Source organism: Nyctereutes procyonoides, unplaced genomic scaffold, assembly GCF_905146905.1.
Source record: "Nyctereutes procyonoides isolate TBG_1078 unplaced genomic scaffold, NYPRO_anot_genome, whole genome shotgun sequence".
In the NCBI taxonomy this organism is placed as follows: Eukaryota; Metazoa; Chordata; class Mammalia; order Carnivora; family Canidae; genus Nyctereutes; species Nyctereutes procyonoides.
Window position 1 is genome coordinate 3,788,034 of NW_026575037.1, and position 12,819 is coordinate 3,800,852.

The following is a 12,819-nucleotide window of genomic DNA, read 5'->3' on the forward strand; positions in this document are numbered from 1 at the left end:
AACCAGCCCAAGTAGATTAAGAAAATATTTGCTAAAGACAGACAGAAATAGATAAATAGATGGGACAAAGAATTTTTTATCTAGAATATATAAACAAACCATTAAGAAAATCAACTAAATAGAAAAGATGCAAAAAGCTTTTAAAAAGTACTTTACGCATACACAAATAACTAAAATGGCCAAAAAAACCAGAGTATGCTCAACCTCATTAGGAATTAGGGAAATGCAAATTAAAACCACAAAGAACAGCAATACATACAAGATTAGCTAAACTGAAAAGATCTATTATGATACCAAGTATTACCAAGAATACAGTACAATAGAAACACACATACAAACCCTGTAGAAGAGTAACTAATAAAATTACTTAGGCAAAGTTTGTTATCTACTAAAGATGAAGATATATATGTCCTATGACTCAACAATTACACTCCTATATACATGCATATACAGAAATATATGCATACATACATACATACATAGGTACAAATACAAGATAGTAGCATTCTTTGTGAATAGACCAAAATGAAAAGAACCCAAAAATCCATTAACCACAAAAATGGAGTACATTCAATTAATAAAATACTATACACAAAATTAATCAATGACAGCCATATACAACAATATGGATGAACCTTAACAACAAGTCAAAGAAAAACAACCAACATTACATGCTACAGAAATAAATCTACTGAAGTTTAAAAAAGTGGCTTATAAATACTTAGGCATTAAAAGAATAAAGAAAAACAGGAAGGTGATAAATATGAGAATACTGACCACCTAATATACAGGGAGAAAGCTATAATCTGGAAAGATTAGGCAGTAACTCAGAAGTCCCAGCAATTATCTTATCTGACTGTTTAGTCAGGATAGTTGGTTACATGGATGGTCACTCTACCATAAAGTTTTTAACTATAAATTTGTCTTATGGGTTTTTCTGTGTTTATTTCACATAAAAACACTATAAAATTAGCTCACTGGAATTCCAAACAAAACCAAAAGGAAACCAAGACTTACCAAAACTATCCTATTACAGTACATTACACAGGTACCAGAAATGTCCAGAAGTATATTTTAAAATTAAGTCAAATTAAATATAAGGCAATTGTATAAATCCGGATACACATTTGGCTTTTACAAGAAACTCAAAGCCCCTCTGTTCAATCAGACTATGAAGAATAACACTTAAATACATATAATGCTGTGGTAGGTAGAATTTACGATAGCCTCCAAGATCCCCACTTAGTATTCACACCCTCATGTAATTCCCCCTCTTGGTGTGGGCTGGATTTAATGATTTCCTTCTAATGACCAGAAAATAGCACATATGCTAGGATGTAACTTCCAAGGTTAAGTTACAAAAACTATACAACTGCTATCTTCAAAATGTTCTTGCTTCCTTGTTCCCTCTGAGAGAAGCCAGCAATCATGGAGAAAGCTACCTGTGGAGAAGCCCTTACGGCAAGAAATAGGTATTCCTATCTAACAGCAAATGGGTGAGCTTGGAAGGGTTTCTACCCTGGTCAAACCTTTTTTCTTTTTTGTATATTTTTTTATTGGAGTTCAATTTGCCAACATATAGCATAACACCCAGTGCTCATCCCATCAAGTACTCCCTTCAGTGCCCGTCACCCAGTCACCCCAACCCCTCGCCCACATCCCTATCCTGGTCAAACCCTGAGGTCACTGCTACTCTGGCCAACACCTTGATTCTACCAACAACTGGTAGAAATGCTGAGCCAAGGCACTCAGTTACATTGCACCATAATTCCTGTTCCAAGATATTAACTGTTTAATGTTTTAAGTCATCAAATTTGAGCATAACTTGCTACACAGCAATCGATAACTAATGCAAATGCCTATTATGTGCCCTTCTCTTAATATCTGAAAAAGAGTCAGTAGGGGACAACACAAAATAACACAAAATAAAAATTAAATGTAAAATTCTAATAGCCCTAAAGTACTAGCAAGATGGGATAGATACTGGAGTAAATATGTATCTTAAATTTATGCAGATTGAACTTTAGATTGGTATATATCAGTATCTAAAAAACACTTATCAAAACCCCCCCAAAAAGTAAGTGTAAGATCACAAGTTAATTTCTAATGTCTGAATGTTAATCTTAGGAAAATACATTCAAAAGTTATCAGCCTGTATTTTGTTTGAATAAGTTCAAATATAAATTATACAACAGAAGACTTCTAACAACGATATTCATTTGGAGGATTAAGCATGCAAATACTTTGTAATATATCCAAGAAAATATAATCACTCACTGCATTCTGTATTCACTAAATTATGAGATATTAATCAACTAATTCTCTAAAATTTGTGGGGGGGTTGCGAGAAAAAAAAAAAAAACACGTGCCCAAGGGGGAGGGAGGCAATGAGAAGAAGCAGAGGGAGAAAGAGAATCTCAAGCAGGATCCTCACTGGGCATGAAGCCTGACACAGGGCCTTGATCTCACAATCCAGATATCACAACCTGAGCCAAAATCCAGAGTCAAAGGTAACTGACTGAGCCACTAAGGCGCCCCTAGGCTAAAGTTTATTATAATTAGAAAGCACTACTGTACCTGACTCCAATTATGAAGAAATTTATGAAATTCAATCAAAGTAACTGCAACATTTTTAGTCTGTGAACCTAGTAATAAATTTTCAGATTTGTAAAACTTTGTTAACCTAGTTCCTCAGATTCTCTTGTATAATTAAACCTAAAATACTCAAAATCACTCAATCATGGGTACATTAAAAAAAAGAAAACCAAAATGTATTCATGACAATATAATCAGTGCACAAAAAAGGCACCAATATCCAGAAGTACTTAGAACTAGTGTACTTCTTGGTTAAACTGCCCATATTAAAAAATATGGTTCAAGGAGGAAAGGAATCAATCATTCAATCACAAGGATCAAATTAAAATCAAGTTGCACAATTAACCTACACATTTAATGACAAAAATATAGAAACACTGATACTAAGAGCTCTATGATCAAAAGCAGTATCTTAGAAGGTATTATTCCAGGCCATCAGTCACCACATCAGAAAGAGAACAAATTAAACTCGTGAGGAAGAGTTATTTACATGGAAACAATTTTCTGGGCAGCCCAGGTGGCTCAGCGGTTTAGCACCGCTTTCAGCCCGGATTGTGATTCTGGAGACCCGGATCGAGTCCCCTGTCTGGCTCCCTGCATGGAGCCTGCTTCTCCCTTTGCCTATGTCTCTGCCTCTCTCTCTCTCTCGCTTTCTCCCTCGTGCTCTGTGTCTCTCACAAATAAATAAATAAAATCTAAAAAAAAAAAAGTTTGGAAACAACTTTCTATCAATCTCTCCCATTTCTGAACATGCTGTCATAGCTTTTGTTCCAAATGATCTTTTCAAGGATGTTTCTATTGCAAATATTCTCGCAAGACAGAAATAGTTATTTTTTCCAGGACAGAGAGCAGATTTGTTTTCTGATCAATATGATAAAAATAGTATCTCCCTAAAAGGCAAAAACTAGACAGGTTTTCCAGCAAATCCCTTTAAAAGACTAGAATTTCCTAAGCTGAGAGTTCCTTAGTTGTTACATAAATCCACTGTTATGTGCAGCACTCACCTGAGCCCCTCTCTACATCGCCCCCGTGGGACTTGAGGGACAGAGATAAGATGCAAATATGCAGCGGGCATGCCAGATGTGCTGTAATAAAGTCCTCTATCTCCAGCCCAGAAGTCTCATGTAACCAACAGCACAAATATAACTGTGACAGGCTTATTTGTCAGCTTGCTAACAGGGTATTAACCTCAGAATCTTCAGGGTTTTTTTAGTTATATACTATATCCTTATTACCTGAGACCTTTTCAAATCGTACAATTTTGTTGCATTTTTTAAAAGATTTTATTTATTTATTCGAGAGAGAGAGGAGAGAGAGAGAGAGAAGCAGAGACCTAGGCAGAGGGAGAAGCAGGTTCCCTAAAAGAGTCTGATGTGGGACTCGATCCCAGGATCACGACCTGAACCAAAAGGCACTCAACCACTGAGCCACCCAGGCACTCTTGTTGCAAGTATTAATAGATCTCCAGAAAAGCAGTGAAAAACCTTAGGGGCTAATAAAAACCTTAAATAATTCAGGACAGAGATAATGACCAGCCATTTAATTTAACCCTCAGACATCCTCATATTTCAACTGTACACTTAACGGAGTCATTTACTCATTCATTATGAGATTTTTTTTAAAGATTTTATTTATTTATTCATGAGAGACACAGAGAGAGAGGCAGAGACATATATAAAGGAAGAAGCAGGCTCCTTGCAAGGTGCCGGATGCAGGACTCGATCCCTGAACTGGGATCACACCCTGAACCAAAGTCAGATGCTCAACTGCTGAGCCATCCAGGCATCCCCAAAACATACACCCTTAATCAGAACTAAGATTCTAACAAGATCTTCAGGTGATACTTATGCATACCAAAATTTAAGAAGTACCCAACCAAAAAGAAAAAAAACTTGAAAGGAATAAATTTTACACTTGATCTTAGCCAAAAGGCTAAGAAGCAATATTGAGGAATAAATTTTAAATTTATACTGAAGCTATGCTTTTAATAGACATATTAAAATCACAATGATTAGTTCAGCAAAACTTAAGGATAAGAGAAAAAGTCATAAAGCATATAAAGAAAAGCTATTAATATCACAGTACAGAAAAATCCAATTTGAATAAGAAAAAGTTAAAACTAGACATCATAAATAATCAAAAAGGAGGGAAATACCAAACTAATATAATGTAAAGGTTCTGACAATGTACACTAACAGTACTTCATCAAAATAAAAACACATCTCTCATCTTTTTATTTTCAAAAATAATAGCCTAGAATTTAGCACATTATAGATGTTACATATTTTTTAATGATTAAAAAACATCATAATCAGACAACTTAAAATAAGAATATAAGAGATTTGTGACAGTTAGGAATTTAAATATAAAACTACTTTCAAAGTTATATTAGCATTCTCCCCATAACAAAGGAATTTTATCTTTGATTTTTCCCATATTCTGTGTAAGTGTGAAAGGACTGAGGAATTTTATGAACATTAAATTAGAACATTCTGAGTATAAGGTTATTAATTTAAAAAATTATCTTTTAGCTAGCTATCCTTCATGGCTTACAGTTCCCAGGTTGTAAATAGGTAACTACTTTCAACTTGTATTTTCCCCCAGCATGCATTTTTGCCATACCTAAGACTCTACCTAGGACTTTATTATCTAAAGTTTCCTAAATTCTCTTTGCAGGGTGAAGGGTAGGCTGTCATTTGATAATTCTATTTTCTGTTCTTTATCCCTTTGAGGTAAGTCATTGTATTCAATCCTACAGAAAACTTTTCAGTACTTCTCCAAAAAGGGGTTTTAAAAATATCAAGTTCTAAGGTGAAAGAAGTTATAATAACAAAGAGTTAAAAACCACCTACAACTAAAATGCTTTTTAAATGTTTAAATAAACGTTCGAGCATGAAATGCCTTTACAAAAATGGGGGAAAATGGAAATAGTCAGCAATAGTAAATGAAACATTAGGTAAAACATACAAAATAATAATACCTCTCTCTTATTTCTTCTTGCAACCTTGAGGAATTCCATAAGGATCTGTAGTTGGGCTGCATGTGATTCCTATAATAGAAAATTATAATTGTTCTTTTAAAAATATAACTATGAGTTCCATATTATCTTTAACACCACAGTATAACCAGTATGAAGCAACTTCATGCATCCATTTAAGTTGGCCTATTACTTCTATTTAATCCATTTCGCTGTTTACAAAATGGCATTTTTTAAAGCAAGCCATTTTCCCCAAAACTAAAACTAATTTTAAAAAACAGGTGTTTTAAATTACATTCTTCACCTACCATGCTGGGAAAACTACTTATGGGAAATGGCAATTCTATTATCTGTCCTACCTTTCTCTTCCAACCAAACTAACAGAATATCAAAACAAAAATCACAGTGGAATCATGGTAGTTCCTAGACACTAAAATCACGTTCTCTGTAAGAATTTCATTTGCAGGGTTATGAATAAGAAACATACTAAATGAGAGTGAATCCATACCTTTCAGAAATTAAACGTACTATTTGTGGATATTACCTACTCATACAGATGTGAGAATATATTTCCATAGAAAACTTCAGTCAAAAATCAAACATTTAAAAACAAAACTTTTAACATAATCAAGTAGTAGAAGTAAATAACCCAAATCAGTAAGTGAAACAAACATGTAACAGAAAAAAGATAACTTTAAGATTGACATTTTCTGGATATAAATATTTATCCTTTACTGTTAAAATTCACAGAAAGAACCAAGGAATTCCAGATGAAACTGATGAATGAACATATGTAAAAAGAATTATCAAAAGCTAAAAATGGAATGAGATGGCTTATAATCAAAGGTAATTCTAATTCCTTTATATTTGAAAAGAAGAATAATGCCCAGTAAATCACTTCCAAATGAAACAAAAATAAATAATAATGATTAATAAAAGTTTAATTTACCTTGCTATATATGCAAGAGAATTATCTGGGGCATTTGTTGAAATAAACACAGGATAAGAATCTTTGTTTAACAAGTTTCCAGATGATAAGAATAAGCCAGTCAAAATTTGAAAAATCACTAAGATATTACACATACCAAAAAGGCAAGGCCACCCTACTGCCAGAGTCTAACCCCTTTGAGGAGAATGAATCTTTATTTCTTAAAGGGTAAGAGGCAAAATAGGTCAATGAATTTTAAGTCAAGACACTAAGAACAAGGGAGAACAAATATGAAGTGACAATCACATTAGGATTTTTTTTTAAGATTTTATTTACTTATTCATGAGAGACACAGAGAGAGAGAGAGAGAGAGAGAGAGAGAGAGAGAGAGAGAAAGAGAGAGAAAGGCAGAGACACAGGCAGAGGGAGAAGCAGGCTCCATGCAGCAAGCCCAATGAGGGACTCTATCCTGGGACTCCAGGATCATGCCCTGAGCCGAAGGCGGACGCTCAACCTGTGAGCCACCCAGGAGTCCTTATCATGAAAATTTTAAAGTGATCTGTTTTCCTCAAAATAAACTGGTATTTATTGGACCTTAGATACATTTCTGAAAAGTAAGGTAAACCATCACACAGAACAAACTCACAGAGGCTCTGTGTCCCAACAATGATGACAAATATCCTCTGCATCTTTCTTATAACTTCTGTTTTTTTTTAATATTTATTTATTCATGACAGACAGAGAGAGAGAAAGAGAGAGAGAGGCAGAGACACAGGCAGAGAAGCAGGCTCCATGCAGGGAAGCCGACATGGGACTCGATCCTGGGTCTCCAAGATCACACCCCGGGCCCAAGATGGCACTAAACCACTGGGCCACTGGCGCTGCCCTCTTATGACTTCTTTACACTGATTATCTAGAACTGTCTACAGATTATTTGGATGGAGAGCAAAGACAACATCGTTATACATACGATGTATAGAAAAGAAACATACGTAGCCAACACTATTAATTCATTTGCAAAGGATGTGCACAAACTACTTTCAAAATACTAAGTTTGAATACTTCATTTCACTCCATCAACAACACAGGTAAATAAGGTAAGAATGCAACCGATTTGTAGAAAGAAGGAGAAAAAAAAACCCAAAGCCTCAAGCTCAAAGGAAAATGGAACCAATTAAGTACTCTAGGAGTTCAATTCAGCAAATGGCATCCCTTCTGTAATTTAATTCCTTTAAAAGAATAATTTCAAGAATGGGAGTAAATGGCAAGTTTCTGAAACCATAATTTCATATGTAAATATAAAAGAATACATGAAAGAAATAGATGATTTAAAAATACATTTTTAATGGGAATAAAGCCAATTTTATCAAAATAAAGTAGCCATATATGTTTTGTTAGAACTGTCTCAGAAACTGAAAAGTAATCCTTTAAAGTCATTTAACCCACTATAAAAAGTAAAAGTATTAAGGAGTTAACTCTCTAAGCATTTCTTACAATTGCAAAAGCTTCCATAAATGATATGATCATTTAGCCTAATTATCTCATTTTCAAATGACGAAACTGGAATAAAAAAAGTGAAAAGAAACACAGAATCAAAATATATATATTTAAAATCTCATTCTCTACTCTTAGTGCTCTTTGCAATATAGCAAGTTTTATCACATTTGTCCCATCTGGTTTACAGTCAATTGTCTCAAAAGACAGCATATGTCTGCCATCTGAAAAGGAATATGCTTCATTTTTTTTCTTAAGCACTGGTTTTTTATATTTTTCTAATCTTTTCTGCAATTAATTTTTCTAGCCAAAAATCACATCTCCACTATCAAAACAGAAGCAATGTTGTAGTGACAGCCCAATATACTTAAACATGTAAATTCTACAATTAACTCTTCATGTCCCAATTCCATACCCTTCTGATACCAGCTTCTGGATAACCTTTCAACTGCGTAAAAAATACACTTGCCAGACCTATGAAAAGATGTAGTCTAACTTGCCTTTTTATTATTTCATTATAAATGAATAATATGGGCCTTATGAGCTTAGATACCATTAGTGCATCTTCCCAAGAACAGTTAACTCTAAGTAATTTCTCAACAGGAGGGCAACTGGAATTTTGAGGAAGAAATGCTTCCTTGAATAAATTTTTCCAACTAGAACAATACAGGTATGGTATTTAGGAATAAGAAGTAAAAACAAAAGTTGAAAAGACTGCTTCTAGGAGTTAATATTAAGGATAAGGAGTAATAATGTAGCTGAGGACTGCTGAATTTTTGCTATAAATGTTGTAAGATTGTCTGAATTTGTAGTTACTTTACTTAGATTTTGTTTTTCAAAAGAAGGAAAAGGAAAAGGGTGCAGGGGGAAAAGAACAGAAGACAAGGAAAAACTTTCCAGGTGTGTCAGGAAGTCAAAAGTTCCGGAATTCTAACCTAAAAACCCTGTAAAATCTTATGAATGTCTCCCCTACCAGGCTTCAGATTTTTTTTCTCTATAAAATAAGCAGGTAAAATGCCACAAATGAGAGTCACATTGCCGTACTACACAAATGTTACAATTATTTGATAATTTTTCTCTATCAATATATTGTTTCCTTAAAGTTGTCCAAAAAATTCTAAAGGATATGCACATCTGGTATAATGATTAGCTATAACAGCCTTCAACAGCTGAGGATACCTGTAGATATCTGATATGTGGACAAATGGTTTTAAGGGAATTAATTCCCAAATTCTCAACCTCCAATATTCATCTTGTAAAACTGATCTGTTCATCAGACATCATTCCATTTCTTTTTTTTTTTTTTCATCATTCCATTTCTAAATTCCAACCTCTTCTTTGAAAATTTCTTTCTATTCTTTAATGGAGTTTAAAAATAGGTGGTAGGTGAAGGAAAGATATATCTTTTACCCACCCTGAAATTTACCTTGATACAATCTCTGGGGTATGAAAGTCTCTGGTACAGCAAAATAAAGAAATATAAGATATTGCTATTTTTAAAAAAGCTAATTACTTTAAGACTAGATAACAAATCTTTTTATAAAATAACAAATCTTGGGGCACCGGGTGGCTCAGTGATTAAGAATGTCTGCCTTTGGCTCAGGTCATGATCCAGGGGCCATGGGATTGAGTCCTGAATAAATCCTGCTTCTCTCTATACCTATCTCTCCCTGTGTCTCTCATGAATAAATAAATAAAATCTTTAAAAAAATAAAAATCTTGTGGCAACTGAGTGACTCAGTCAGTTAAGTATCCAATTTGTGATTTTAGCTCAGGTCATGATCTTGTGGTTGTGAGATGAGGCCTTCACTGGGCTCTGAACTCAGTGGGAAGTCTGCTTGAGATTCTCTCCCTCTGCCCCTCCACCAACTCACATGATCACTCTCTTTCTCCAATAAATAAATAAATAAATACTATTTTAAAAACGACAAATCTTTTAAACAGTAATTACTCTAAATAAAGACTAAATAACAAATCTTTTTACAAGTAGTTTCCAGTTCTTTGTGTTGAACAAAATAAAGATTATGAACCAAAAACTGACACATAGAAGATAAATATTTAAATCCATAATCATATTAGTAAATTAATATACCTCTCTGCACTGGAAAGGTTTTTAATTTGAAAATTTTTTAATAAAAATTGTTAAACAGAAGATACAAACACCCAATTAATTAAGTGTAAATAACATAAATGAATCCCTGAAACAATTTCAGAAACATGTGCTTCAAAATATAAGAGAAATATTTATAAAAAGTGACAATATAAATAGTACACAGAATAAGCACCTAAAATTTCAAAGAACTAATAGCATACAGACACATTCGCAATACAAAATATTTAAGATAATAAAAATAGTGACCAATACTTTTCAGATTAAAATGTAAAAGGTTACTCCCAGAGTAACAATAAAAAAGGGATAAACTAAAAAGTAAAATACTATAGTTGGCCCTTAAATAGTATAGGAATTGGGGACATCTACCCCCAGCACAATCCAAAATATATGTATAACCCTCCAAAAACTAATAGCCTACTGTTGACCAAAAGCCTTACTTATAACGAAGTCCATTAATGCAGTTTGTATATGTATTGTACACTGTATTCTTACAATAAAGTAAGCTAGAGATAGTAAAAAGTTATTTTAAAAAATCACAAGGAGGGACGCCTGGGTGGCTCAGCGTTTGGCCATCTGCCTTTGACTTAGGGCATGATCCCGGAGTGCCAGGATCGAGTCCTACATTGGGCTCCCTGAATGGAGCCTGCTTCTCTCTCTGCCTGTGTCTCTGTCTCTCTGTGTCTCTAATTAAATAAAATCTTTCCCAAAAAATAAGTAAATAAAAAAATCACAAGGAGAAGCACCTGGGTGGCTAGGTCAGGTAAGTACCTGGCTTCGGTTCAGGTCATCATCTCAGAGTCCTGGGACAGAGCCCTGTGTCAGGCTCTCCCTCTGCCTCTCCCCACCTCGTGCTCTTTCGTGTGCTGTTTCTCTCTCAAATAAATAAATCTTTTTTTAAAAATTAAAAATCACATCAAAAATATATTTATAGTTATCTATTTTTAAAAACCTGTGTATAAGTGGACCTTCACAATTCAAACCCATGTTGTTCAAGAGTCAATTATATACTTTAAAGTCAACGGACTGAAAACTAAAGCTCCAACTGAACCCCACCTCAGCTAAATTTCTGATTAAACCGAAGAGAGATCAATCTCTTACTCTTTGCTCCCTGATGATGGAAAAGGCAAGACCTTTCAGGAGAATAGTTTTAACTACCGTAGTCTCTATACCACTCTTGAATACAGAATGTCAAAGTTACAATTTAAAAAATTACAAGATATGTAAAGAAGGTAGAAAGTCAAAAGAAAAAGGCAAAAGAATGAAATTCACAGATGATACAAATGCTGGAATGGGCAAAAAGGACTTTAAAACATTAGGACAGCCCAAGTGGCTCAGTGGTTTAGCGCCGCCTTCAGCCCAAGGCGTGATCCTGGAGACCTGGAATCGAGTCCCAGGTCAGGCTCCGTGCATGGAGCCTGCTTCTCCCTCTGCCTGTGTTTCTGCCTCTCTCTCCCTCTCTCATCAAAAACAAAGACGCCAGGGGACAATGAAAACATACCTTTAAAGTACTAAAAAGGAATAAAGGAAAAAAAAAAAAAAACCCTAGACTTCCACAGAAAACAAAACTATCAGCTCTCCAAGAAATAGTAAAAAAAAGTTATACCGACAAAAAAAGAAATGAGCCAGATGTGGCAGCTTAGATAGGCAAGAAAAAATGAAAACTTCTCTAAGGGCAAATATTGGATTTCTAATTTGTGGGGGTAGTTTTGGATCAAATTTTCAAAAGGCTTTTAACTATTTAAAGCAGAAAACTATTTAGTAGGGCTTATAAACAATCACAAAAGTAGAATTTTGGTAAATTGAATTGTTGTGAGCTTTTACATTTTCCATAAAATGGTATATGTTAACGGTTGACTATGAATACATTATCCCTGAAGTGGCATACTCTAAACTGAATGCTGATTATAAAAAGTACTTTATAATCTTTAGAGAAACTACTAGAAATACAATTTTAAGAGAATGTGAAAAAAGAGAAGATAAAATGTAATACTAAAATGGAAAATCCTAGAAACTTGATCTCTAAGAAAGGCAAGAAAAGAGGAATACAAAATAGAGAATATATGGAAAAAGAGAAAATACCAAAGTGGCAGACCCCAAACCTGACCATATCAATAGTTACATTATATTAAAATGAACTTAAGGACTTGAATTAAATGAGTTATAGAGTGTGTTTAAAACAACAACAACAACTTGAGGCACCTGGGTGGTTCAGTGGTTGAGTGTCTGCCTTTGGACACTTCTGTCCAGGGATGGAGTCCCACATCAGGCTCCTTGCAGGGACCCTGCTTCCCTGCTTTTCCCTCTGCCTAGGTTTCTGCCTCTCTCTGGTCTCTCATGAATAAATAAATAAAATCTTTAAAAAATAAAAATAAAAGGAGAGAAAGAAAAGAAACTCAAGTACACAATATTAAGAGACAAATTTTTAAAGCACGAAGAGAATGGATGGCATAAAGTTAGAAAAAAAAAAAAAAACAAAGAAGGAAAGGTGCCTAGGAGGCTCAGTTAGTTAAACATCTGCCTTTGGCTCAGGTCATGATCCTGGAGTCCTGGGATCGAGCCACACATCATCCATCAGGCTCCTTGCTCAGCAGGGAGTCTACTTCTTCCTCTGCCCCTTACCTCATTCATTCATATTCTCTCTCTCTCTCTCTCTCTCTCTCTCTCTCTCTCATAATAAATAAATAAATAAATAAATAAATAAATAAATAAATA

The 12,819-nt window shown here is 34.3% G+C and overlaps 1 protein-coding gene across 7 annotated transcripts in view; it reads right to left on the bottom strand.

Moving 5' to 3' along the window:
* Window positions 1-12,819, bottom strand: part of COP1 (COP1 E3 ubiquitin ligase) — a 246,944-nt gene that overhangs the window by 185,249 nt on the left and 48,876 nt on the right. For 6 of the 7 annotated variants that reach the window (XR_008663627.1, XM_055319205.1, XM_055319201.1 and 3 more), the window contains exon 6: window positions 5,576-5,644. The exons of the other annotated variant lie outside the window; for it this stretch is intronic. Coding sequence is in view for 5 of the 6 variants with exons in the window: in XM_055319205.1 (XP_055175180.1) it covers window positions 5,576-5,644 (69 nt within the window). In the remaining variant the exon portion in view is untranslated. The remainder of the gene's footprint in view (window positions 1-5,575; window positions 5,645-12,819) is intronic. 7 annotated transcript variants of the gene reach the window in all.